The sequence below is a fragment of the Coregonus clupeaformis genome, chromosome 19 (assembly GCF_020615455.1).
Source record: "Coregonus clupeaformis isolate EN_2021a chromosome 19, ASM2061545v1, whole genome shotgun sequence".
Classification (NCBI taxonomy): Eukaryota; Metazoa; Chordata; class Actinopteri; order Salmoniformes; family Salmonidae; genus Coregonus; species Coregonus clupeaformis.
The window spans coordinates 11,202,952-11,230,950 of record NC_059210.1 but is presented as its reverse complement, the minus strand read 5'-3'; the positions used below and the strand labels follow the sequence as shown (position 1 = coordinate 11,230,950).

Here is a 27,999-nt window from a genome sequence, read left to right as displayed (position 1 = left end):
ATCTCCATAATATGTCGTTTACCGAAATGGAACTACAAATCCCAGGGTGCTGTGCGGTAAACTTGCAATCCTCGGCTAATCTCATCATCTCTGGTTTTGGAGTTCCAGGATCAGAGCCGAGGAGTGACTATCACAGAGCCATATGTGCATATCGCTATCAGTACCGTAGAGCCTAGTACATGACTGTCGGTGTGCTTCACATCGGCGAGGCGCTAAACATTCGGGTGGACCGGGAACACAACAATAATAAACATGGATTTAAATGCCATAATAGAAAACATGGAAACGGGCGATCAAGATGCCGCATTGATGGCACTGCAGACGTACAATAAAAAGGTACATTGTTGTCATTATCGTTATCAAGTACAGTATCAAATATGTTTTCTTCTAAGTTGAATTCCTATGCAATTTGACAGTAATAAGATTGAACATCTCTTGGATGATAATGTAACCTCATGACACTTTGATCAATTGCAACAAAAACAAATATTGAAAATATTGTTCAACGTCATAGACGTCCTGAGCACTTATAACAAGGTTTACTATGGGGAGCAACGCATAAACGCACACGCACTTCCATAGCCTAGGGTAGGTACTACGGTGTGACAGTCAACTGTCAGTTGACCACCAGCAGCTCATCCATAATAGATAAGCAACTGTTTCGAGTCTTCTATTCTATTGTAGGCGTATTCATAAATATGTCAACATTTTCTTGTAGCATTTTGTGCACATCATGCTGTTGTCATGGATAATATGATGTCATATTTGGGACTACATTATAGGAAGACTACAGTAGCTTTCTCTCTTGATGTTGCCCAAACAATATATGTTATCATTACAGGCATTGATTTGTATGATCTCTGTATGATATCATAGCAGGAGAAAGCCAAGGGAAGCCTAACAATTAGCAGATACACTTTGAGGATCTATCCCTGAGGCTGAGCCAGTGAGCCTTCCTACCCCTCAGACTACCACCCATAAGTATCATTTAATAGGATCTCTATGCTACCACCCTGCTCTGCTCAGGTCTGCTCTGTGGAGGCCATTGCCTGGGCAACCAAACTCATACCCTGTAACCCTCTTTCGTCAACAATCCCCACTGTGTGTGTGTGTGTGTGTGTGTGTGTGTGTGTGATATTCCTGTATTATTCCCATCTTATTCCACTGTATTATTATTTATAGTAGCTATTAAGCCTACATACAGTACCAGTCAAAAGTTTGGACACACCTACTCATTCAAGGGTTTTTCTTTATTTTTACTATTTTCTACATTGTAGAATAATAGGGAAGACATCAAAACTATGAAAGAACAGATATGGAATCATGTAGTAACCAAAAAAGTGTTAAACAAATCAAAATATTTTTTATATTTGAGATTCTTCAAAGTAGCCACCCTTTTCCTTGATGACAAATTTGCACACTCTTGGCATTCTCTCAACCAGCTTCACCTGGAATGCTTTTCCAACAGTCTTGAAGTAGTTCCCACATATGCTGAGCACTTGTTGGCTGCTTTTCCTTCACTCTGCAGTCCAACTCATCCCAAACCATCTCAATTGGGTTGAGATCGAGCGATTGTGGAGGCCAGGTCATCTGATGCAGCACTCAAATCAAAACAAATTGTATTTGCCACATGAGCCGAATACAACAGGAGTAGACCTTACAGTGAAATGCTTACTTACAACCCCTTAACCAACAATGCAGTTTTAAGTAAAACAAATAATTAAAGAGCAGCAGTAAAATAAAATAACAGTAGGGAGGCTATATACAGGGGGTACCGGTACATAGTCAATGTGCGGGGGCACCGGTTAGTAGAGGTAATTGAGGTAATATGTACATGTGGGTAGAGTGACTATGCATAGATAATAAACAGAGTAGCAGAAGCGTAAAAGAGGGGGTGGGGGGGACAATGCAAATAGTCTGGGTAGCCACGATTAGCTGTTCAGGAGTCTTATGGCTTGGGGGTAGAAGCTGTTAAGAAGCCTTTTGGACCTAGACTTGGCGCTCCGGTACCGCTTGCCGTGCGGTAGCAGAGAGAACAGTCTATAACTAGGGTGGCTGGAGTCTTTGACAATTTTTAGGGCCTTCGTCTGACACCGCCTGGTGTAGAGGTCCTGGATGGCAGGAAGCTTGGCCCCAGTGATGTACTGGGCTGTACGCACTATCCTCTGTAGTGCCTTGCGGTCGGAGGCCGAGCAGTTGCCAAACCAGGCAGTGATGCAACCAGTCAGGATGCTCTTGATGGTGCAGCTGTATAACTTTTTGAGGATCTGAGGACCCATGCCAAATCTTTTCAGTCTCCTGAGGGGGAATAGGTTTTGTCATGCCCTCTTCACGACTGTCTTGGTGTGTTTGGACCATGATAGTTTGTTGGTGATGTGGACACCAAGGAACTTTAAGCTCTCAACCTGTTCCTCTACAGCTCCGTCGATGAGAATGGGGGCGTGCTCAGTCCTAATTTTTTTCCTGTAGTCCACAATCATTTCCTTTGTCTTGATCACGTTGAGGGAGAGGTTGTTATCCTGGCACCACACGGCCAGGTCTCTGACCTCCTCCCTATAGGCTGTCTCATCGTTGTCGGTGATCAGGCCTACCACTGTTGTGTCGTCGGCAAACTTAATGATGGTGTTGGAGTCATGCCTGGCCATGCAGTCATGGGTGAACAGGGAGTACAGGAGGGGACTGAGCACGCACCCCTGCGAGGCCCCCGTGTTGAGGATCAGCGTGGCAGATGTGTTGTTACCTACCCTTACCACCAGGGGGCGGCCCGTCAGGAAGTCCAGGACCAGTTGCAGAGGGAGGTGTTCAGTCCCAGAGTCCTTAGCTTAGTGATGAGCTTTGAGGGCACTATGGTGTTGAACGCTGAGCTGTAGTCAATGAATAGCATTCTCACGTAGGTGTTCCTCTTGTCCAGGTGGGAAAGGGCAGTGTGGAGTGCAATAGAGATTGCATCATCTGTGGATCTGTTTGGGCGGTAGGCAAATTGGAGTGGGTCTAGGGTTTATGGTCAAATAGCCCTTACACAGCCTGGAGGTGTGTTGGGTCATTGTCTTGTTGAAAAACTAAACAAAAGTCCCACTAAGCGCAAACCAGATGGGATGGTGTATCACTGCAGAATGCTGTTGTAGCCATGCTGGTTAAGTGTGCCTTGAATTCTAAATAAATCACTGACAGTGTCACCAGCAAAGCACCCCCACACCATCACACCTCCTCCTCCATGCTTCACGGTGGGAACCACACATGCAGAGATCATCCGTTCACCTACTCTGCATCTCACAAAGACACAGGGGTTGGAACCAAAAATCTCAAATTTGGACTCATCAGACCAAAGGAAAGATTTCCACCGGTCTAATGTCCATTGCTCGTGTTTCTTGGCCCAAGCAAGTCTCTTCTTCTTATTGGTGTCCTTTAGTAATGGTTTCTTTGCAGCAATTAGACCATGAAAGCCTGATTCACGCAGTCTCCTCTGAACAGTTGATGTTGAGATGTGTCTGTTACTTGAACTCTGTGAAGCATTTATTTGGGTAGCTCTAATGAACTTATCCTCTGCAGCAGAGGTAACTCTGGGTCTTCCTTTCCTAATAATAATAATAATATGCCATTTAGCAGACGCTTTTATCCAAAGCGACTTACAGTCATGCGTGCATACATTTTTGTGTATGGGTGGTCCCGGGGATCGAACCCACTACTCTGGCGTTACAAGCGCCGTGCCCTACCAGCTGAGCTACAGAGGACCACTGTGGTGGTCCTCATGAGAGCCAGTTTTATAATAGCACTTGGCGGTCCTCATGAGAGCCAATTTCATCATAGCGCTTGATGGTTTTTACGACTGCACTTGAAGAAACTTTAAAAGTTCTTGAAATGTTCCGGCTTGACTGACCTTCATGTCTTAAAGTAATGATGGACTATTCTCTTTTCTTATATGAGCTGTACTTGCCATAATATGGACTTGGTCTTTTACCAAATAGGACTATCTTCTGTATACCACCCCTACCTTAAGAAGGAAAGAAATTCCACAAATTAACTTTTAACAAGGCACGCCTGTTAATTGAAATCCATTCCAGGTGACTACCTCATGAAGCTGGTAGAGAGAATGCCAAGATTGTGCAAAGCTGTCATCAAGGAAAAGGGTGGCTACTATGAAGAATCTCAAATGTAAAATGTATTTTGATTTGTTTAACACTTTTTTGGTTACTACATGATTACATATGTGTTATTTCATAGTTTTGATGTCTTCACTATTATTCTACAATGTAGAAAATAGTAAAAATAAAGAAAAACCCTTGAATGAGTAGGTGTGTCCAACTTTTGACTGGTACTGTATGTCTGTGGAAAGGTAAACAAACACGGTAGCCCCAATTCTGACATCCTTATGTGATGATGTCTGACTGGAAATGGTTGATCAGTACAATGATAGGGCCATATCTCAGCAGTGGACGAGTATCCTGTTTCTTCACACAAAAAGTGTCCTTCACAAAATACACTTCTCTTCATAGATGTATGCCATGTGACCATTACTGGCATGTGACTTTGAAACAGGCATAATTTAGTCAAATTGGAATGAAGGCAAAGCAGAAACAATGCAGCTTTATAAATTCATCCCAATGAGTCAATACTTATTTAGTCATAGTTTAGAGAGATGCTTGTTTGATTTGTCTTTCATTAGACAGATTTACCTCACAGAGACTATCCACCAAGTATCAGTAGTCAACCCTACCTAGACCTCTGTGGGTTTGTATCCATTGACGTAACAGGATTAGGTATTTTGAGAAACACAAATAGATTCCTGATGCTTTGAGGCCGTCAAATCCTGTCCATCTAAATGGTTCTCATCTGATCCTGTAGCTTTAGCTGGGCCCCAGTGCTCTCTTTCCAACTCCTAATGCTGTTGTCATGGCAACCATTGTTTGGTGTGACAATGAGTGACAAGGAGTTGGTAAGATAGCACAAACAAATCTGGAACCAGGCTTACTGTAGCATAACAAAGGGTTGGTATGGCACCAGGCTTATTGTAGCATAACAAAGGGTTGGTATGGTACCAGGCTTACTGTAGCATAACAAAGGGTTGGTATGGTACCAGGCTTACTGTTGCATAACAAAGGGTTGGTCTGGTACCAGGCTTACTGTAGCATAACAAAGGGTTGGTCTGGTACCAGGCTTACTGTAGCATAACAAAGGGTTGGTCTGGTACCAGGCTTACTGTAGCATAACAAAGGGTTGGTCTGGTACCAGGCTTACTGTAGCATAACAAAGGGTTGGTATGGTGCCAGGCTTACTGTAGCATAACAAAGGGTTGGTCTGGTACCAGGCTTACTGTAGCATAACAAAGGGTTGGTATGGTACCAGGCTTACTGTAGCATAACAAAGGGTTGGTCTGGTACCAGGCTTACTGTAGCTATACTGTAATAATCGTTCACTGGAAGTGTTCCATATGCTCGTTTTTTGGTAAAAAAGTGATTGATCTTCCTTTTCTCAGGGACAGAGAAAGAGAGAGAGAGAGAGAGAGACGGAGAGAGAGAGACAGAGAGACAGAGAGAGAGAGAGACAGAGAGACAGAGAAGACAGAGAGGAGGGGGAGGGAGAGAGAGAGAGGGAGAGAGGGAGACAGAGAGACAGAGAGAGAGAGAGAGAGAGAGAGAGAGAGAGAGAGAGAGAGAGAGACAGAGAGACAGAGAGACAGAGAGACAGAGAGACAGAGAGACAGAGAGACAGAGAGAGAGAGAGGGAGGGAGAGGGAGAGACAGAGAGAGAGAGAGAGAGAGAGAGAGAGAGAGAGAGAGAGAGAGAGAGAGAGCAAAGAGACAGAGAGACAGAGAGAGAGAGAGAGACAGAGAGACAGAGAGACAGAGAGAGAGAGAGAGAGAGAGAGAGCGAGAGAGAGAGAGAGAGAGAGAGAGAGAGAAAGACAGAGACAGAGACAGAGAGAGACAAAAACAGAGACAGAGACAGAGACAGAGAGAGAGAGAGAGAGCAGAATTAGGCCAATACCCGCTAATTATCAAAATCTAGAAAAGAGCCGTTAAATTCTATAACCACTTAAAAGGAAGCGATTCCCAAACCTTCCATAACAAAGCCATCACCTACAGAGAGATTAACTTGGAGAAGAGTCCCCTAAGTAAGCTGGTCATGGGGCTCTGTTCACAAACATAAAACAGACCCCACAGAGCCCCAGGACAACAACAACAACAACAACAACAACACAATTAGACCCAACCAAATCATGAGAAAACAAAAAGAGAATTACTTGACACATTGGAAAGAACAAACAAAAAAACAGAGCAAACTAGAATGCTGTTTGGCCCTTAACAGAGAGTACACAGTGGCAGAATACCTGACCACTGTGACTGATCCAAACTTAAGGAAAGCTTTGACTATGTACAGACTCAGTGAGCATAGCCTTGCTATTGAGAAAGGCCGCCGTAGGCAGACCTGGCTCTCAAGAGAAGACAGGCTATGTGCACACTGCCCACAAAATGAGATGGAAACTGAGCTGCACTTCCTAACCTCCTGCCAAATGTATGAACATATTAGAGACACATATTTCCCTCAGATTACAGCGATCCAAAAAGAATTAGAAAACAAACCCTATTTTGATAAACTCCCTTATCTACTGGGTGAAAAACCACGGTGTGCCATCACAGCTGCAAGATTTGTGACCTGTTGCCACAAGAAAAGGGCAACCAGTGAAGAACAAACACCATTGTAAATATAACCCATATTTATGTTTATTTATTTTCCCATTTGTACTTGAACTATTTGCACATTGTTACAACACTGTATATATACATAATATGACATTTGAAATGTCTTTATTATTTTGTAACTTCTGAGTGTAATTTTTACTGTTAATATTTATTGTTTATTTCACTTTTGTTTACTATCTACTTCACTTGCTTTGGCAATGTTAACATACGTGTCCCATGCCAATAAAGCCCTTAAATTGAATTGAAATTGAAAAATTGAATTGAGAGAGAGAGAGAGAGAACAGAGAGAGAGAGAGAGAGAGAGAGAGAGAGAGACAGACAGAGAGAGAGAGAGACAGAGAGAGAGACAGTGTCAGAAACGGCGACAGTGAAATGCGGTAGGCGAAGTCACACGCAGGACACGGAGCTACTGGAAATCGTACTTTAATAAAAGTCGCCAGTGAAATGAACAGTCTCCAAACAACGGAGAAAACTAACAACCGTTACACTGTCGATGACACAAAACAATAACACACAACACACAATGCACGACAGAGGGTTAAATAGGGAATACAATACAACATAATGGGGAACAGGTGTACACAATCAGACACAACAAGTCAAACACCGAAACATAGATCGGTGGCAGCTAGTACTCCGGGGACGACGAACGCCGAAGCCTGCCCGAGCAGGGAGGAGGAGCAGCCTCGGCTGAATCCGTGACAGACAGAGAGAGACAGAGACAGAGACAGAGAGAGACAGAGACAGAGAGAGACAGAGACAGAGAGAGAGACAGAGAGAGAGACAGAGAGAGAGACAGAGAGAGAGAGAGAGAGACAGAGACAGAGAGACAGAAAGAGAGACAGAGAGAGACAAAGAGAGAGAGAGAGAGAGAGAGAGAGAGAGCAGGATGACAATGATTCACTCATCTCATTATTTGGCAGCATCTAAAAATAAGTCACCGTCCTCACACCTTTACATCACAGTTCATTGCAGGGACAAAATAAATCAAAAGCTCTCAGGCACCACTGGAATATAAGCACTCTATATATACTGTACTGTATGCTAATTCACAATCAATTATGTATTAGGGTAGCTGTTTTGTTGTGAAATGTTTTATAATGTTTTCTCTTTTCTTTTTTGCCTCCTCCTAGATGACCCAGTGCTTCATGTTTACCACAGATGAAGAGGAGCAGAGAGAGGTACTGTTTTTTTTTGTACTGTTACTATGGCTGCGTCTGAAATGACACCCTATTCCCTATATAGTGCACTTTCTTTTGACCGGATCCCTATGGGCCCTAGTCAAAAGTAGTGCACTGTCTAGGGAATAGGCTCCGTCTGAAAAGGCACCCTATCTCCCTTGTACTGTCATTGGTCAGTGAGGCATTGGAATGATCAGCTTTTTAGCTATACTTTTTTGCTTGTAATCTAGATTATGTAGAAACACAGTGGGATATAGCCCAAACACCAAAGATTATAGTTGGTATCAACCATACTGTATAGAGTAAGGTGTAACCCATGCAGGTCAGTATCACCAAATCCCCTCTGTCCTAACTCTCTTTTTCATCTTTCATCTCTTTCTTCTTGCATGCCTGTGTATCAGGATGGGGAGTTACAGGAGGTATACGTGTGTAATGGTAGTTTTTTAGTATATTTGAACCCAAAGTTTATCTCTACAAGAAATTCAATTCTTAATGATGTATTTAGACATTTGGCATAATGTAAGTATTTTTGTTGTTTAATAATTGTTATTACATTATATCAAGAAATACACTTTGGGTTCCATGTGACAGAATATTAGCCTCTTGGTAGAAGTAGACATAGAACACTATTGTCATGAGAGACAACCTGCAACATGTGATCAAGACATTGTCTTCACATCTACAGGGGCCCTCTTCCTGGGTGCACCCCAGCTAGTTGATGATGGGTCATCCATGTTCTCCTGCACTTCTGCCATTATTGACAGCATGTCGTCTGATATCCATCAGAATTAGGCTTATCAGTCTTATCACTGACGTGTTGAAATTTACTTAGGCCCATCGCTCCTCGCAGAGATCATAGGCCACTCTGTTCGCAGTGTGTTGAAATATAGTCCATACTTCCTTGAGAGTCCCTATCATTTGATCATCCTTGGAGATGCTGTCCATAGCTGTATGTAACTTTATAGTCCCTCTCCACAAATGTTATTGCCACATACTTACTTAGGGCTTACTACTCCTGGGGTATAGGCCAATATCGACAACAGCTTTCCAGCATGTTCAAGTATTCTCAATGTCATTGCAAAGTTAAATGTGGGATGTGGTTAGTCCACTGTTGACACAGCACCCTATCTGAAAGAAGGCATTATGCAAGAGCTTAGTAGATACTGGGTGTATCCCAAATGGCACCCTATTCCCTATATAGTGCACTACTTGCCCTGGTCAAAAGCAGTGCACTATATATGGAATAGGGTACCATTTGGGACACAGACACTATTTGTGTCCGTGGTGAGTTAATTTCAGTTTGGAGAACCTGGAAAACTCTTGACCGACAGGAAGTGTGCGTTCATGTACTGTGTTTTGGAGGAAAGCTCTTGACCGACAGGAAGTGTGCGTTCATGTACTGTGTTTTGGAGAAATACTCTAGACCAGGGGTGTCAAACGTCCGGCCCGCGGGCCGGATCAGGCCCGCAAACGGGTTTAATCCGGCCCTCGAGATGATTTTGTAAAGTATAAAAATGAGCTGCAATTTTTCAATAAAATAAACTGCTGTTCCAATTGTGTCCACTGGATGGCGCAATAGCAATTGTGTTAAGCAAGCAAACTGTTTATACCGGGGCAGAGCAAATAGGTCAAGCAAGTGCAGCCAGTCCGGATGAGCTACTTTGTTTTGCCCGCGATATTTATTACGGCTTCTACTTTTAACATTATGTGCTTTGGCACCCTCATTGCCCCAATATGTCTCTGTCAAAAAAGAGAAAAGTGGACGCAGAGTGCAGAGTGTTCCAAGAAAAATTGTCATCCTTCTATTTATTCACGGAATTGAATGGGAAAGCTGTATGTTTGGTGTGTTCACAGCATGTTGCAGTGCTGAAAGAATATAACCTTCGTCGCCACTATGTGAGTCTTCATGCCGACAAATATGACAACTTTCAAGGACAGCGGAGAAGAGAGAAGGTGAATGAACTGTTGGTGGGTCTGAAGAAACAGCAGTCTGTGTTTACTCACAGCCGAGACATCAGTGACGCTGCAGTGAAAGCTAGCTACCTCATTGCTAATGAAATCGCAGTGGCTTCAAAACCATTTAGTGAGGGTGAATTTGTAAAAACATGCATGATGAAGGCAGCAGAGATTGTGTGCCCTGAAAAGCACCAGGCTTTTTGCAAATATCAGCCTGACAAGAAACACAGTTGCAGACAGGATTTCCGATCTTTCAGTGGATTTGGACAGCCAGTTGAAGCAAAAAGTAAAGTCATTTATTGCGTTTTCGGTTGCAATTGATGAAAGCACGGACATTACAGATGTTGCACAACTGGCCATTTTCATCCGCGGAGTTGATGACACATTGACCGTCACCGAGGAGTTCGTGGAGTTGGTGCCGATGACAGATACAAGGACAGCAGCTGATATTTTCACTGCACTCGTCGGCGCGCTGGACAGGGTCGGAGTGGACTGGTCCCGCGCTGTCAGCCTGGCTACAGATGGTGCGCCCTCAATTATCGGGAAAAAAGCAGGCGTTGTGACAAAGTTCAGAGAGAAAGTGCAATCTGTAAATGGAGGACGTGATTTTTGGACTTTTCACTGTATTTTGCACCAGGAGGCTTTGTGTTGCAAGTCATTAAAGATGGATAACGTCATGAAGGTGGTCATCCAAACTGTTAATTTCATCCGATCCAGAAGCCTGAATCACCGTCAGTTTGACAGCCTTCTCAGAGAGAAAGACCACATCTATGGCCTGCCATACCACACTGAGGTAAGATGGTTAAGCCGAGGTTGCTGTGCTGAGGCGTTTCTTTGATTTACGAGAAGAAATTGAACAGTTCATGGAAGAAAAGGGCAAACCAGTGTTAGAATTTAAATCCGCAGAATGGATGCAGGACCTTGCATTTATGGTGGATGTTACAGAGCACCTGAATAACTTGAACAAACAGCTGCAAGGGCGCAACAAAGTTGCCACGCAGTATTATGACAGCATACGTTCTTTCAAGTTGAAGCTGTCATTGTGGGAGACGCAACTCGCCGGTGGTGATGCAGCTCACTTCCCCTGTCTGAAAAATGTGTGCGCGACCCAACATGTGGCAGACATGAAGCGGTTCAAAGATAAAATAACGGGACTGTTAAGGGAGTTTGAGCAACGCTTTCAGATTTTTGGTGAACTGGAGAAAGACTTCAAAGTTTTTTGTTCGCCATTCACCGTGAATCCCTCTGATCTGCCCGTCAGCATCCAACTTGAAATAATAGACTTGCAGTGTGACTCGGATTTGAAGGGCAAATTTGCCGCAGCTGGCTTGGACACATTTTATCAGAATCTCTTGCCAGGTTACCCCAACTTGACAGCCCTCGCTGCAAAACTGTTGTGCATGTTTGGAACCACATATCTTTGTGAGCAAGTTCTCTGTAATGAGCATAAATAAAACAAAGCTGCGCTCAAGGCTCATGCACAAGCACTTGAATCACATCCTGAAGTTGGCTGCCACTCAGGATGTGACGCCTGATATTGATGCGCTGGTGAAAGCTAAAAGATGCCAGGTTTCAGGAGTCAAATAAACTATGCAACCCCACTTAAAGTGCTGCATGAGACACCCTAATATAGTTCTGTGATCTGTGATATACTTCTGTGAATCACTGAGGCATTGTGTGTTTGTGTGTTGTTTGTCCTCAGAATTTCAAATAACTTGAGGTGTTTTATGATTAATAGTGATGTTGTGCTTTTGGACACACTGTCCTCAGGCTCCAGCTTTATGTTTATATGTTTTTATGTTGATGTGCTATTGTATTTAATTTATTTTATTTTATTTGTATATTTAACCTATTCTTGACTCTGTGGTTCTTGCACTTGTTTGGGGAACAGGATTTCATTATTTGTATCTACATTTCTGCCTGAGAAATGACACCCTGATATAGTTCTGTGATCTGTGAAACAGTTCTGTTAATCACTGAGGCATTGTGTTTGTGTGTTCTTTTTCTTTAGAATTTTCAAATAAACTTGAGGTGTTTTATGATTAATAGTGATGTTGTGCTTGTACTATTTTGGACACACTGTCCTCAGGCTCCAGCTTTATGTTTTATGTTGATAGTATTAAAACAAAGAAAACAATCTGAAGTTGTTGTTTTTAAGTTATATATACCATGATTTTACCGGTCCGGCCCACTTGGGAATAGATTTTCTTCCATGTGGCCCCTGAGCTAAAATGAGTTTGACACCCCTGCTCTAGACCGACAGGAAGTGTGCATTCATGTACTGTGTTTTGGAGAAATAGGGATCTGTAACTTGTACAGTATCTTTGACTAGCATCAGCCTAATTGGTTACAACTAGTTACAAGCTATTATGTCATTCTTATCTGATGTCCTACATTTGCAGTGTCCTATCCCTCAAAGCTATTTATTTTGGTAGCCACATGCTATCTCTAGAGATTTCACAGAACACAAGCTAAATAGGAAACTAATTGATGAGGGCATTGTCGATTCTCATTATCATAATTGTCCCAAGTATAGAGCACAGCACAGGCAATCTGAGTGAGCAGCAACCATCACTCAGTCTCAACATTTAACATCTGACTCGTCCTCACTTAGTCTCCCAAAGGGCAGGGAAGGCATTATGCTGTGAGCCCTACATTTCTTGGGGTTTATCCCAAATGGTACCCTATTCTCTCTATATAATGCACTACTTTTGACCAGAGCCCTGATCAAAATTAGTGCACTACAGAGGAAATAGGGTGCCATTTGGGAGAAACCCTAAATGGCCCAGACTCCTGACTGAGGCAGCTATAATTCTGTTTCTGAAGCCTTTAACTTACTGCCTCAGGACATTCAGGGCCCTCTGGGTGTTATATCAGGACAGGAAAACATCTGATGTGCACAGACTCATGATCCTGAACTTTACTTGGTTATGGCGTGTCTGTCTGACGATGACATAGCAACGCTGGACTGTAGTCTACCTTCATAATGACAAAGCAATGTATATATATTTTTTTGTTGTCATTTAGCAGACGCTCTTATCCAGAGTGACTTACAGGAGCAATTAGGGTTAAGTGCCTTGCTCGAGGGCACATCGACAGATTTTTCACTTAGTCGGCTCAGGGATTAGAACCAGCAACCTTTCGGATTACTGGCACAACGCTCTTAACCACTAAGCTACCTGCCGCCTCATGTTGGACTGTAGTCTAGCTTCATAAAGAGAGCGAAACTCTTAATTTGATTTAAATTGATTCAAATTCACAATGATGGCGTTCAATTATACTGGCTATTGATGACGTGGAATGTGTACTTTATTAATGTATATTGGAAGCATCTGAGACCCCAGTGAATAATGCGTCCAAGCTCGTCCCAGTGTGACAGCTTTTGTGTAGACCGCTGCCAGTCACTATCATGGCCCATAGACATGCAGAGATTTGATCGAGATTGTTTCCCGTCATCATATCAGTCAAACGAGACAGTTCTTTGTCAGAGGCATCATGTGTCTAGTATTAAAAGGCTATTTATAGGGTGTTACTGTGATATATCTAGAAAGGAAGATAAATTATTGTTGTTACTCACAGATCACAGGGTAGCTTGGTAGCTTTGATTCTGACTTGGTCTATTTTACACAGCTGTAAGCCCAAACAGAGGACTTTCTGAAACTTTAAACCTATACCTTATGCAGAACTAGTGGAAGAACCTCCTAAACACCTATTCCCCGTTGATGTTGAACCTCATGAAAATAAGCAATTTTCCCATCCCATCCTCTCCTCTGGAGATGGTGAAAGGCCTGTGTGGGATGCTTACTGTACTGTAGTTGCAGCACCCCATTGGCATGGCAGTGCCGTCATACCTGCATACTGAGCAGTTTGGTCTAGTGATGCTGTTGCTTGCGTCCCCCTATGTCCTCAGAGGTTAGGAGAGCTGGTGCTGGGCTTCCTGGAGCGAGACCTCCAACCGTCCTGCCAGCTGGCCTGTCTGGAGACCATCCGCATCCTGTCACGTGACAAGAACAACGTGGCGCCCTTCATCACGCACACTGCCATGCAGACCCTCAGCCGACACGCTGGCATCGCAATCTCCCACGGCAACGTGGACTGCGAGGGCGGCGTGGTCCTCGTCCCTTTTGCTGAGAACCCGGACCTGGAGGTCATCGTGGAGGCGCTGAAGAGCATCTGCAACATCTGCTTGCACAACAAGGTGGAGAAAAAAATAGGGTGATGTGATGATATAGGCTTAACCACACTGGAGAATACTGGTCGGTGCTGGGCAAAAATGATATTTAGATAAAGAAATAAGAGTTCAGAATATAGAGAATGCTGTCTATAACTGCTCCCCAGAACTTTGTATTCCTGCACCATAATGATACAGGATGCTTCCCAAATAACACCCTATGCCCTTTATAGTGCACTACTTTTGACTAGGGTCCATTGGGTTATGGTCAAAAGTAGTGTACTATATTGGGAATAGGGGGTTATTTGGGATGTAGCCTATATGGGCCCAGGTCAAAGGTAGTGCACTGTAAAGGGAGTAGTGTAAGGGTTGGTGTGAGGTGTGACCCAGGTGCGGTGCAGGTTAGACAGTAGGCAGTAGGCAGAGATGGTGAAACAAGGATCTTTACTGATGGTCCCGAAGCCAGGATACAAAAGAACGGACTTTACACGAAAAAGAAAGGCGGAGCAAATAAGACTAAAAAAAACAGGCGGACAGCCAAAAATACGAAATACTAACTATAATAAATAATAATAATAAATAAACATGGAGAACACTTCTCACGTACCTGTCCATATGTCCCGAGATCAGACATTGATTAGTACTGCTTGGCATAGTGAAACTAGCAGAGAAAACTGAGCAAGGGAACACAGGGAAGTGAGGGCATAAATACACAGGTGAATCAGATAGACACAGGTGACACCAATAGGGAGATGATTAGTCCCGACTGTGAGTGAGGAAGTGCCTAAGGTTGTCGGAGGATGACACCTAGTGGGTCGCTCCGGAACTGCGACCCACTCCTGTAACAGAATAGAGTGCCATTTGGAACGCATTCCTAATGATTCCTTTCTTTCTTTAACCAAGGTGGCTGTGCAGGTGGGCCAGGAGTTGCAGCTGATCGTTGGCATCGCGGAGCGTCTCAAGCAGTGTGGCGAGGACCAGTGGAACCACTACGTGAGGTTCTTCGACCTACGCCTCATGTTCCTCCTCACCGCCCAGCGCGTGGTGATGCGTACCCAGCTGTTGAGGGAGTTGCGGGGGGTCAGTCTGCTGTCCAACCACCTGGATGCTACCCTGGGGCTGTGCTGGCCTGATACCTTCGAGGTGGCGCGGGCTGGGGTGGAGGTCGATCCGGACTCTGAGGAACCGGCCGAGCTGCCCCCTCTCAGCCGGGAGAAGATCGAGAGAGCCATGGAGATCCTCAAGATCCTCTTCAATATCACCTACGACGCCAACCGCCGGGAGGTGGACGAGGTGAGCACTGAGGAGAGTAGAGGATCCGGCATCAGGGTTCGGGTCAATTCGATGTCAGTTCAGTCAATGCAGGAGGTAAACTGAACTGAAATGGAATTGGCCCCAACCCTGTCCTCAATAGCATATTACTGTATATTGTAAACGTTGCATGGTGTTGTTGTCGTACATCAATATAATGATAATCAATCACAGTTCCTCTGCTGAACCTATAGGAGGAGGCAGCGGCGTTCAGACACCTGGGAGCCATCCTCAGACACTGTCTGATGAGCAGCGCTGACACACAGGACGACACAGAGGAGTTTCACAGGTAACAGGGCAGATCTTATTATCTTAGTAAAGGCGTTCTGAACCTAAACCAGGGGTGTCAAACTCACTTCCTGGAGGGCTGTCCCGTGTCTCTGCTGATTTAGTTATTTCCTTTCAATTTGTGTCCAATTTAGGCCTAGACAACCAGGTGATGACCAGGTTGGCCTTAATTGTTCAATCAAGTAAGGGAGCAGCGAAAACCCGCAGACACTCTGCCCTCCAGGAATTGAGTTTGACACACCCTGAGCTAAACAGTGTCCTGTGATAACCCTTTGTGTTTCTCCTGGCCTGCAGTTCTGTGATAACCCTTTGTGTTTCTCCTGGGCTGCAGTCATTCACTGAACCTACTGGGGAACCTCCCTCTGGCCTGTCTGGATGTGCTGCTGATGCCCAAGGTTCAGCAGGGCTCAATAGAATACATGGGAGTCAACATGGACGCCGTCAACATGCTCCTGGAGTACATGGAGAAGAGGCTAGACAGGGTGAGCTGGGTTTTGACCCTCAACAACAGGTTGAGATGCTGTTAGAAATGCTCAGTGGAGTTTTCAATCTTGTTCCGAGGGCAGCTTTGCCTCGAGGGCAGAACGAATGTGATTGATCGGATGAAAGCGTAACGGTCAGTGGGCGTAGTTTACAGCACCCAAAATGGAATTAGGTAAAACTCAAATCTGCATTACATAGACAACATGTTTTCATGAGGGTGCCATAAACAGTTGCATGCACACACTGTTTGGACAGGCATTAGTGTGTATCCGTTTATTGCCATCTCTTGGATCTCTTGTATAGTCTTCGCTCCTGGAGCTGCTCTCTGTGTCCCATCCACAGAGGTGTTTACAGGTGATGTAATAATGTCCCTGCAGAGGGTGTCTGGGTGTGTGGTTGGGATGTGATTACCTCTCCAAATGGGATGTTGTTATTGAGGAAGGTGTTATGGAAGGCACACCAGTGTCTTTGGGGATATAGTGAAAACAACCCGGACACAGCTGGAAGGCCTCACCAACAAAACAGTCTAGTCTCATTCATAAGTGACACTGCAATAATTAATCTCGGCACCCAGAACCAAATCTTGTGAGAGACTTCGATAATTAAGCAATACAATAAGGCCCGAGGAGGTGTGGTATATGGCGTTGCGTCGTGCCTAAAATCAGCCCTTAGCCGTGGTATATTGGCCATATATCACAAACCCCCGAGGAGCCTTATTGCTATTATAAACTGGGTACCAACTAGCAGTAAAACTAAATGTTTTGTCATACCCGTGAAATACCATGGCTTTCAGCCAATCAGAATTCAGGGCTCAAACCACCCAGTTTATAATATCTGTCTAATAACACCCACAGTATTGGTCTGTGTGGGTCTAGCTGAAGAGATTGTTGTAATATCTGTCTAATAACAGTTATGTGTGTTGGTCTACAGGGCAAGAAACTGAAGGAGACCATGCTCCCCTCTCTCAACCTGCTGACTGAGAGCGCCCGCATCCACAGGGAGACCAGGAAGTTCCTCAGGATGAAGGTACGTGATTGGATGTTTCATCTCATCATTCATCCAACTGCATGTAAATTACTGAATGTCCCATTGAGTTGGTTCTTGGTGTGTTTCTTGGTGTGTGTGTGTGTGTGTGCGTGTGCTTGCGTGTGTGTGTGTGTGTGTGTGTGTGTGTGTGTGCGTGTGCTTGCGTGTGTGTGCGTGTGCTTGCGTGTGTGTGTGTGTGTGTGTGTGTGTGTTAGGTACTCCCTCCTCTGCGGGATGTGAAGAATCTACCAGAAGTGGGGAACGCTCTTCGCAACAAGCTTGTTCGCCTGATGACCAACATTGACACTGACGTCAAGAACTGTGCAGCAGAATTCCTATTCGTCCTGTGCAAAGAAAGTGGTGAGTGGTGGTGTCTTTCTCTGCATATCAAATAGTTACTTTAATTTTCTACAATTCATAAAGCCCCGAAGTGTGTACCCTCTATTACTGTGTTGTTCACTGTTGTCCATCATAGTAGGAACCTTGATTTCTGGCTTTCTCAATAGCCGAGTGATGAAACAGATTTGGATGTATGGTAACATGAGACTACCATAATATGGAAACTATAGGATTTGTAATATCATTCTTCTCCCCCATCCACACCCCTTTCCGTCCCCTGTGCAGTGTCCAGGTTCATTAAGTACACAGGCTATGGCAATGCAGCGGGTCTCCTGGCTGCCCGGGGGCTGCTGCGAGGGGGGGGCAACCCAGGCGTCTACTCTGAGGACGAGGACAGTGACACAGAAGAGTACCGCGAGGCCAAATCTCAGTGAGCTGAATTTAACTTAATTAATAATAGAGCCATGTGATGTGATGGCCCTGCTCTGTCCTCTGTCCTTGGGGGAAACAGACACAGCTTTCGCTCTTGAAATTAATAAATACATCCTTTATTTAGAAGAGTTAAAAATTCATTTACATTTAGTTTCGGTCATCTTGGCCTTCATCAGAATGAGTAACATTGTGTTCTCTGTCCTGGCCAGAATTAACCCTGTGACAGGCAGAGTGGAGGATGAGCAGCCCAACCCCATGGAGGGAATGACGGAGGAACAGAAGGAGCTGGAGGCCATGAAGCTGGTCAACATGTTTGATAAGCTCTCCAGGTAAAGATGCATTTTCAAAGTAGCCTAATCGCTGATCTAAAATGATTGGATAGGTGAAACCCAGGACTCCGCTAGATATCCTACAGAAACCCAGTCATGTGAGACCAGGGATTACTCTAAAGAACAGCATAAGGAAGGATGCATTTATTCGAACATGGTCACAGACACAAATAGCTCACTACAGCAGTGCCACAGGCTCCCAGCAGGTGTCCTCATCTCTTTCCTTCCCACTGTGGTTCATGCATCAGTAATGAGCTGAGGCAGGAGCTGTTACCAACAGCTAACAGAGTATATATATATATATATGTATTTTATATGTATGTACAGTGTATGTATGTATATTTGTATAAATATATATACAGTCAGGTCCATTAATATTTGGACATTGACCAAGTTATTATTATTTTAGCTGTCTACCACAGCATATTGGAGTTGAAATTAAATAATGAATATGAGCTGAAAGTGCAGACTTTCAGCTTTAATTTGAGGGTATTTACATCCAAATCAGGTGAACGGTGTAGGAATTAGAGCACTTTTGATATGTGGTCCCCCCCTTTTAAGGGACCAAAAGTAATCGGACAATTGGCTGCTCAGCTGTTCCATGGGCAGGTGTGTGTTATTCCCTCATTAGTTAATTTACAAGTAAGCAGATAAAAGTTCTAGAGTTGATTTCAAGTGTTGCATTTGCATTTGGAATCTGTTGCTGTTAACACTCAATATGAAGTCCAAAGAGCTGTCACTGCCAATGAAGCAAGCCATCATTAGGCTGAAAAATCAAAACAAACCCATCAGAGAGAAAGCAAAAACATTATGTGTGGCCAAATCAACTATTTGGTACATTCTTAAAAAGAAAGATCGCACTGGTGAGCTCAGGAACACCAAAAGGCCTGGAAGACCACAGAAAACAAATGTGGTGGATGACAAAATAATGATTTCCCTGGTGAAGAAAAACCCCTTCACAACAGTTGGCCAAATCAAGAACACCCGCCAGGAGGTAGGCGTATCTGTGTCAAAGTCAACAATCAAGAGAAGACTTCACCAGAGTAAATTTAGAGGGTTTACCACAAGATGTAAACCATTGGTAAGCCTCAAAAACAGGAAGACCAGATTAGAGTTTGCCAAAAAACATATAAAAAAGCCTGTACAGTTCTGGAACAACATCCTATGGACAGATGAGACAAAGATCAACTTGTACCAGAATGATGGGAAGAGAAGAGTATGGAGAAGGGAAGGAACTGCTCATGATCCGAAGCATACCACCTCATCTGTGAAGCATGGTGGAGTTAGTGTTATGGCATGGGCATGTATGGCTGCCAATGGAACTGGTTCCCTTGTATTTATTGATGATGTGACTGCTAACAGAAGCAGCAGGATTAATTCTGAAGTGTTTAGGGCTACAGTATTCAACCCCCTTGTCATTTTTCCTATTTTATTGCCTTACAACCTGGAATTAAAATGGACTTTTTGGGGGTTTGTATAATTTGATTTACACAACATGCCTACCACTTTGAAGATGCAAAATATTTTTTATTGTGAAACAAACAAGAAATAAAACAAAAAAACTGAAAACTTGAGCGTGCATAACTATTCACCCCCCCAAAGGCAATACTTTGTAGAGCCACCATTTGCAGCAATTACAGCTGCAAGTCCCTTGGGGTATGTCTCTATAAGCTTGGCACATCTAGCCACTGGGATTTTTGCCCATTCTTCAAGGCAAAACTTTTCCAGCTCCTTCAAGTTGGATGGGTTCCGCTGGTGTACAGCAATCTTTAAGTCATACCACAGATTCTCAATTGGATTGAGGTCTGGGCTTTGACTAGGCCATTCCAAGACATTTAAATGTTTCCCTTTAAACCACTCGAGTGTTGCTTTAGCAGTATACTTAGTGTCATTGTCCTGCTGGAAGGTGAACCTCCGTCCCAGTCTGAAATCTCTGGAAGACTGAAACTCCCTATATTTAGGCGCCATCCATCATTCCTTCAATTCTGACCAGTTTCTGAGTCCCTGCCGATGAACAACATCCCCACAGCATGATGCTGCCTCCACCATGCTTCACTGTGGGGATGGTGTTTTCGGGGTGATGAGAGGTGTTGGGTTTGCGCCAGACATAGCGTTTTCCTTGATGGCATATTTAGTCTCATCTGACCAGAGTACCTTCTTCCATATGTTTGGGGATTCTCCCACATGCCTTTTGGCGAACACCAAACGTGTTTGCTTATTTTTTTCTTCAAGCAATGGCTTATTTCTGGCCACTCTTCCGTAAAGCCCAGCTCTGTGGAGTGTACGGCTTGAAGTGGTCATATGGACAGATACTCCAATCTCCGCTGTGGAGTTTTCAGCTCCTTCAGGGTTATCTCTGGTCTCTTCGTTGCCTCTCTGATTAATGCCCTCCTTGCATGGGCCGTGAGTTTTGGTGGGCAGCCCTCTCTTGGCAGGTTTGTTATGGTGCCATATTCTTTCCATTTTTTAATAATGGATTTAATGGTGCTCCGTGGGATGTTCAAAGTTTCCGATATTTTTTTATAACCCAACCCTGATCTGTACTTCTCCACAACTAACCCTGACCTGTTTGGAGAGCTCCTTGGTCTTCATGGTGCCGCTTGCTTGGTGGTGCCCCTTGCTTAGTGGTGTTGCAGACTCTGGGGCCTTTCAGAACAGGTGTATATACAGTGGGGAGAACAAGTATTTGATACACTGCGGATTTTGTAGGTTTTCCTACTTACAAAGCATGTAGAGGTCTGTAATTTAATAAATAGAAAATCTAGAAAATCACATTGTATGATTTTTAAGTAATTAATTTGCATTTTATTGCATGACATAAGTATTTGATCACCTACCAACCAGTAAGAATTCCAGCTCTCACAGACCTGTTAGTTTTTCTTTAAGAAGCCCTCCTGTTCTCCAATCATTACCTGTATTAACTGCACCTGTTTGAACTCATTACCTGTATAAAAGACACCTGTCCACACACTCAATCAAACAGACTCCAACCTCTCCACAATGGCCAAGACCAGAGAGCTCTGTAAGGACATCAGGGATAAAATTGTAGACATGCACAAGGCTGGGATGGGCTACAGGACAATAGGCAAGCAGCTTGGTGAGAAGGCAACAACTGTTGGCGCAATTATTAGAAAATGGAAGAAGTTCAAGATGATGGTCAATCACCCTCGGTCTGGGGCTCCATGCAAGATCTCACCTCGTGGGGCATCAATGATCATGAGGAAGGTGAGGGATCAGCCCAGAACTACACGGCAGGACCTGGTCAATGACCTGAAGAGAGCTGGGACCACAGTCTCAAAGAAAACCATTAGTAACACACTACGCCGTCATGGATTAAAATCCTGCACGGCACGCAAGGTCCCCCTGCTCAAGCCAGCGCATGTCCAGGCCCGTCTGAAGTTTGCCAATGACCATCTGGATGATTCAGAGGAGGAATGGGAGAAGGACAAAAATTGAGCTTTTTGGTCTAAACTCCACTCGCTGTTTTTGGAGGAAGAAGAAGGATGAGTACAACCCCAAGAACACCATCCCAACCGTGAAGCATGGAGGTGGAAATATCATTCTTTGGGGATGCTTTTCTGCAAAGGGGACAGGACGACTGCACCGTATTGAGGGGAGGATGGATGGGGCCATGTATCGCGAGATCTTGGCCAACAACCTCCTTCCCTCAGTAAGAGCATTGAAGATGGATCGTGGCTGGGTCTTCCAGCATGACAACGACCCAAAACACACAGCCAGGGCAACTAAGGAGTGGCTCCGTAAGAAGCATCTCAAGGTCCTGGAGTGGCCTAGCCAGTCTCCAGACCTGAACCCAATAGAAAATCTTTGGAGGGAGCTGAAAGTCCGTATTGCCCAGCGACAGCCCTGAAACCTGAAGGATCTGGAGAAGGTCTGTATGGAGGAGTGGGCCATAATCCCTGCTGCAGTGCAAACCTGGTCAAGACCTACAGGAAACGTATGATCTCTGTAATTGCAAACAAAGGTTTCTGTACCAAATATTAAGTTCTGCTTTTCTGATGTATCAAATACTTATTTCATGCAATAAATTGAAAATGAATTACTTAAAAATCATACAATGTGATTTTCTGGATTTTTGTTTTAGATTCCGTCTCTCACAGTTGAAGTGTACCTATGATAAAAATTACAGACCTCTACATGCTTTGTAAGTAGGAAAACCTGCAGAATCGGCAGTGTATCAAATAATTGTTCTCCCCACTGTATATATAGATATATATTTCAGTGGCGGTCAGTGCTGTTTCAGATGAGGGAGGACAATTTTCTGTTCATGAGCATGGCCTTATTTATATTACATTATATTGGATGACTGTCATTCATATTCCATTCACCCAGTTAAATGTAACAGCGATAGGTTTAGGCTACTACATGATACTCTAATCCCTGTACCCATCATGAGGTTGCTACAACCTAGCCTATGTTTACAACGTAGGTCGAGAGACAAATTTAATGTGACAGACAGTGACATTCAATACCGCCTTGCACACTCTTGCCTGCATCTAGCTGATATTGGGTGTAATCCAGTGGCGGCTCCTGAAAAAATTCTCAGGAGGGGCAATTTTTCTGATGATTTAGGTGACCTACACACATTTAAAAAAATATATGTCCAGCAACAACATGAAGACAGGGGCAGCATATAAGTCAATACCAGAAGCATTTATTGACTGATCTCAAAAGTGTTGGCTTACCAGGGTTGGTGGAGCCCTCAGTTTCATCTTTGCCTCGCAAAGCTAACTCAAACACTCCGCAAAACTTCACACACTGGATTAGCCGGCTGAGGATGTGGCGGTTCTTGCTAATGTCGTAGTAAATATATTTGTTATAGTGAATATGGAATATGATATGTTGAGTAAAATGTTGTGCTAAGATCTATTTAGGTCAGGAGCTGGTTATAAGTTCTGTTCCTATCCAATAACAATGGACAAAAGGGTCCTATCTTGTCAGCCTTGTCAGCAGGTGGCCAAGGACAACACCCACGCCATAGGCCTCTCAGTTCTTCCAACTCACGAGTTCTTGCTCTGAGGACACACACACACACAAACACACACACACACACATCATCACTGTTAAACACACACACACACACACACATCATCACTGTTAAACACACACACACACACACACACACACACAAAAATCCCCTCTCTTAGGCTGAACATTTGAAGACAGAGAACCCGACTCAGAGCCAATGCAACAGTAACAGTAGCCTGCAGGGGACCTCGCCCAACTCATCAGGACCAATCAGAAGATCAGAACTACTAGATTGAACCTACTTCATTTATTGCATAAAATGTCTGCACACAATGTTTCGGGGCTCTCTTCAGATAATAATAATAATAATAATAATAATAATAATATGCCATTTAGCAGACGCTTTTATCCAAAGCGACTTACAGTCATGCGTGCATACATTTTTGTGTATGGGTGGTCCCGGGATCGAACCCACTACCTTGGCGTTACAAGCACCATGCTCTACCAGCTGAGCTACAGAAAGTGGATACTCATGGATGCGCATTGCAATTGTAAAATGTCAACACAATTGGAGACACCACGTCATTTTTGGAGACATGTTATTGACAGTAAACTATTGTAGATGCGACTGCTAACTAACTAAAACATTTTAGCTGGCTAGCTAATCATCTTAGCTAAATGTGGGGCAAACAATTCAGTTATTTACCGTTAATTTGAGGGATTGGGGTGAAAGAAATCGAGTTACATAGTGATACTTTACGATATACTGTATTGACAATATCGCAATATTTTAGCGCTAGTTGGCTGTACCTGCACCAAAACACCATTATTGTTCCTTCATAGCTTGTTCTCAATCTTTTCACATTGGGAGCCAATTTGTTTTCAGCACTTTTATTTCCATGACTGATCAAAACTCGTTCTCATGGCTTTCTGATCCCTCTGCAACAGACATATGGTGCGCAATAAAATCACAGTATCGAATCGCAATACGTATAGAATCATGAGACTCGCAATGCTGATGCATATATCTTATCGTGAGGTTCCTGGCAATTCCCAGCCCAAGTTCATTTGCCACAACAAATCTCTTCGCTAGCAAACGCGATGTCTTCTCCAAAACGGCAATGTGTCTCCAGCAATGTTTACTTTTTTGACGTTCTATGGCATCTCCACTTTCCAAGCATATATGACCACATGTAATATTTTGGTAAGTGATGCAAATAGTGAACTATGTAGGGCCAGGATGTAAAATATATGTAGCTGCAGCAATTTCTCTTATCTGATATGGTAAGTAATGGGGCTTAATTTATAGCTCCCTAAGAGTTTGACGAACGGGTCCGTGAACGCGATTCCAGATATATTTACCTCTGAATAAACTGCCTTTATTACACCATATCCACATCCAGTAAACTTGTGATTATCAACACTAACCTCATCGTTGTGGCGGCGGACAGCTAGCCTGTATCCCTCGTCATCCAGTTGAGTGAGTGGCAATGTCTTTTTCGTTCGTACCAATTTTTGGAAAATCCTCGGGTGTAGGACTTTCCGCCTTTAGTAGAAACCTGTTGAATTATTAAATTTGGTCTGGGAGGTCCTAATTGTTTCGTTGCCAATTTATCTTCATTTGTTCGCCGACAAAAAGGAACTTCTTTCAAACAATCCACTCTTTTCTCAGTTACGTTCATGGTTACGTAACGTATGACGAAAGCGCGTAAGTGCAAGCCCACAGACACCCATTGAGATTGTATTGAAGGCTCTGAAATTTGAAAAAAATAGATTTTACATGGGAGTCTATGACAGAAGTTCTGGGCGATTTTCAATCTGACTGAAATCGCCCCAAAAGGGGGTGGAGCCATTTGAAGCACGACTTTAGCCTGATTCGACATTTAGTGGCAGTGTGGCACTGTGGCAGATCAGACGTATAGATTACAACACTGATAACTACTGTTGCCGTGATATAATTGATTAGAAAAAAAATCCCTTCCTTTTCCCGTTTGGCAGTGCGTCGCCCATATCGCCCTATTGAACAGGCCGTCCCTGGTGTAATCATTAGTCTAACAGTTGCAAACAAGAATTTCTATTGGACAAATTCAGGTATGTTTATCCCCGTTTTGTTCCGTTTGCTTCTGTTTAAGAAACGTTTTTCAACCGAATCTGCGAAATGAATACACTCCTGATATTGCATAAACACAGTTCAGTTTCATAGCAGCCATGTTGTATTCCTTCTCGCATCTACATTATGCGCTCTCCTCCTTTAACCTCTTCCCTAAAACCAAAAGCTTACCTTGACTTGGAAGAGTTCCAGTGTTGTGTTGGACAGTCATAGCCAGCTAGATTAATTATCTGATCCTTTTATTGGGTGGACAACATGTCAGTTCATGCTGCAAGAGCTCTGATAGGTTGGAGGACATCCTCCGGAAGTTGTCATAATTACTGTGTAAGTCTATGGAAGGGGGTGAGAACCATGAGCCTCCTAGGTTTCGTATTGAAGTCATTGTACTCAGAGGAGGACAGAAGCTAGCTGTCCTCCGGCTACACCATGGTGCTACCCTACAGAGTGCTGTTGAGGCTACTGTAGACCTTCTTTGCAAAATAGTGTGTTTTAATCAATTTATTCAACTGATTGGCTCAAACGCATCAAGAAGGAAATTCCACAAATGTACTTTAAACAAGGCACACCTGTTAATTGAAATACATTCCAGGTGACTACCTCATGAAGCTGGTTGAGAGAATGGCAAGAGTGTGCAAAGCTGTCATCAAGGCAAAGGGTGGCTACTTTGAAGAATCTCAAATATAACATATATTTTTATTTGTTTAACACTTTTATGGTTACTACATGATTCCATATTCCATACTATGTTATTTCATAGTTTTGATGTATTCACTATTATTCTACAATGTAGAAAATAGTAAAAATGGAATGAGTTGGTGTGTCCAAACTTTTGACTGATACTGTATATACAGTATATATATATATATATTTACAAACCAAAAATGGGGGATTGGAAATGATGCAGACAATTACATTGATGGAAGCTACAATCTATCTGCAATATTAAAGCTGATCTACCCCCTAAAACAAAAACAGCTAACAGAGTATTCATGTACTATTGTGCAACATAGTGTTATAAAACTGGTTATCAGACCTATAATGTAGAAATGTGGAAATGGACTTTGGAAATGGACTGTGGAGATGTGGAAATGGACTGTGGAAATGTGGAAATGGACTGTTGAAATGTGGAAATGGACTGTGGAAATGTGGAAATGGACTTTGGAAATGGACTGTGGAAATGGACTGTTGAAATGTGGAAATGGACTGTGGAAATGGACTGTTTGTAAATAGACTGTCTACCTGTGGCTTAATCCACTTGCCTTTCCTAACATTAGTGATGTTCAATACAATGTAAACATATTATCAATGCAGCCATATGTATAATGAATCATCATAAATGTTTGTTGAGTTGAGACTTTTCTTTCTTTCAGGTCCAATATTATCCAGCCGATGATGCTGGGGAGTGATGGTTCCATGACACAGATGAATTCTGGAGACCTGCGACGAATGAGAGACCAGATACCACAGGGACAACAACTACACCTACAAACACAACTACGTCTAGAACCACAACAACAACAACAACAACCACCACCACAACAAGAACAACAAGATCAACAACAACAGCATGGCTCAGGCAGCGAGGACGAGGGTGAGGTAGAATGAATAAAAAGGACTGTCACCTGTTGTGTAACCTCTGTCACAGGCTCTGAAGCTTATCAGTGCAGGCGGAATCGTCATCTGATGTAAGACAATGACTATGTACTAAATAGCTACAGTGTTTGAGTAGCATGTGAAATGTAAACGATCTTTCTTAAGTCCATAGTAATGTTCTGTGTTGTGAGTAACTTCCATCAGTGTGTTTGGGTATGTTTTCTGCCTTCTGTAGGTGAAATACTTTACAAATCAGGCTCCTTTCATATTAAATGTTGTTTCAAGTTGACATTAATCTTGTTTACATTCTCAAGACAGAATGAAACAGTGTGATGAGTTTCCCTTTATTTGACCCTGTTTTTTTTTGCGTTGTCCTTATACTGAGCAAATTATATTGAAATTATATATATAATTAATTATTAATCAATTAATACTGTTTCAGTAAACTGTGCAAGCTTTTGAAAGTTGCATTGTTCTAAACTAGTAATCAGAGAGCCTCAAAATGAAGTAGAATATCTGATTATATTATGAGGCGTTTTTCATGTTATGTGATACCTGACGTTTTTTTGGGATGGGTGATCTTGATATGGTGTGCCACTATGCTATCTCAGTTATGTGCACATTTCAGTCCAGAATGGGAATGAGAAAACAATCTGTTGATTTTAGGTGGTTTCATGGTCATTGGAAAATTGGATGAAAATAATCAAATTATATATTTACCCTAATTTATATTGTATACCAACTCTAATGTGAGGTTCAGTAAAAAATGTTTTCAAAAACATTGTCTCTTTAATTGGCCTGTTTTATAAATAAATATTGTTGGCATTTTATTTTACTTTTACAGTAATTATCAAGTATCTACTGAGAAAGTCCATGGCAGAATGGTAATTAAACAGTAATAAAGATTCATTAGTAATTCATATCTTATCTTACAAACAAGATTTATTGCAGTAAACATTGTGCTATATTAGATTTAAACTCAGCATATAATTATTAATTGACCACTAATACAATAGAGGGAAATGGGGATATCCATGGCAACAGGAAGAGAGTGGGTCATGCACTTGGTTCAAGGCCTGGGTCATGTTCATTA

The 27,999-nt window shown here is 43.1% G+C and overlaps 1 protein-coding gene across 2 annotated transcripts; it reads left to right on the top strand.

The window, feature by feature from the left end:
• The first annotated feature begins 96 nt into the window (after positions 1 to 96).
• On the top strand, positions 97 to 27,826 carry LOC121531643 (synembryn-A). 2 transcript variants are annotated; one of them, XM_041836988.2, is made up of 12 exons: positions 97 to 336; positions 7,835 to 7,882; positions 8,284 to 8,301; positions 13,749 to 14,036; positions 14,913 to 15,302; positions 15,515 to 15,609; positions 15,940 to 16,090; positions 17,022 to 17,117; positions 17,333 to 17,477; positions 17,742 to 17,886; positions 18,098 to 18,217; positions 26,684 to 27,826. In XM_041836988.2, exons 1-12 carry the CDS (start codon positions 253 to 255, stop codon positions 26,916 to 26,918), a joined length of 1,815 nt encoding a protein of 604 aa, XP_041692922.2. In that variant the 5' UTR covers positions 97 to 252; the 3' UTR covers positions 26,919 to 27,826. The 2 variants fall into 2 exon arrangements, with proteins under 2 accessions (XP_041692922.2, XP_041692923.2); XM_041836989.2 differs by lacking the exon at positions 8,284 to 8,301.
• The last annotated feature ends 173 nt before the right edge of the window (positions 27,827 to 27,999 follow it).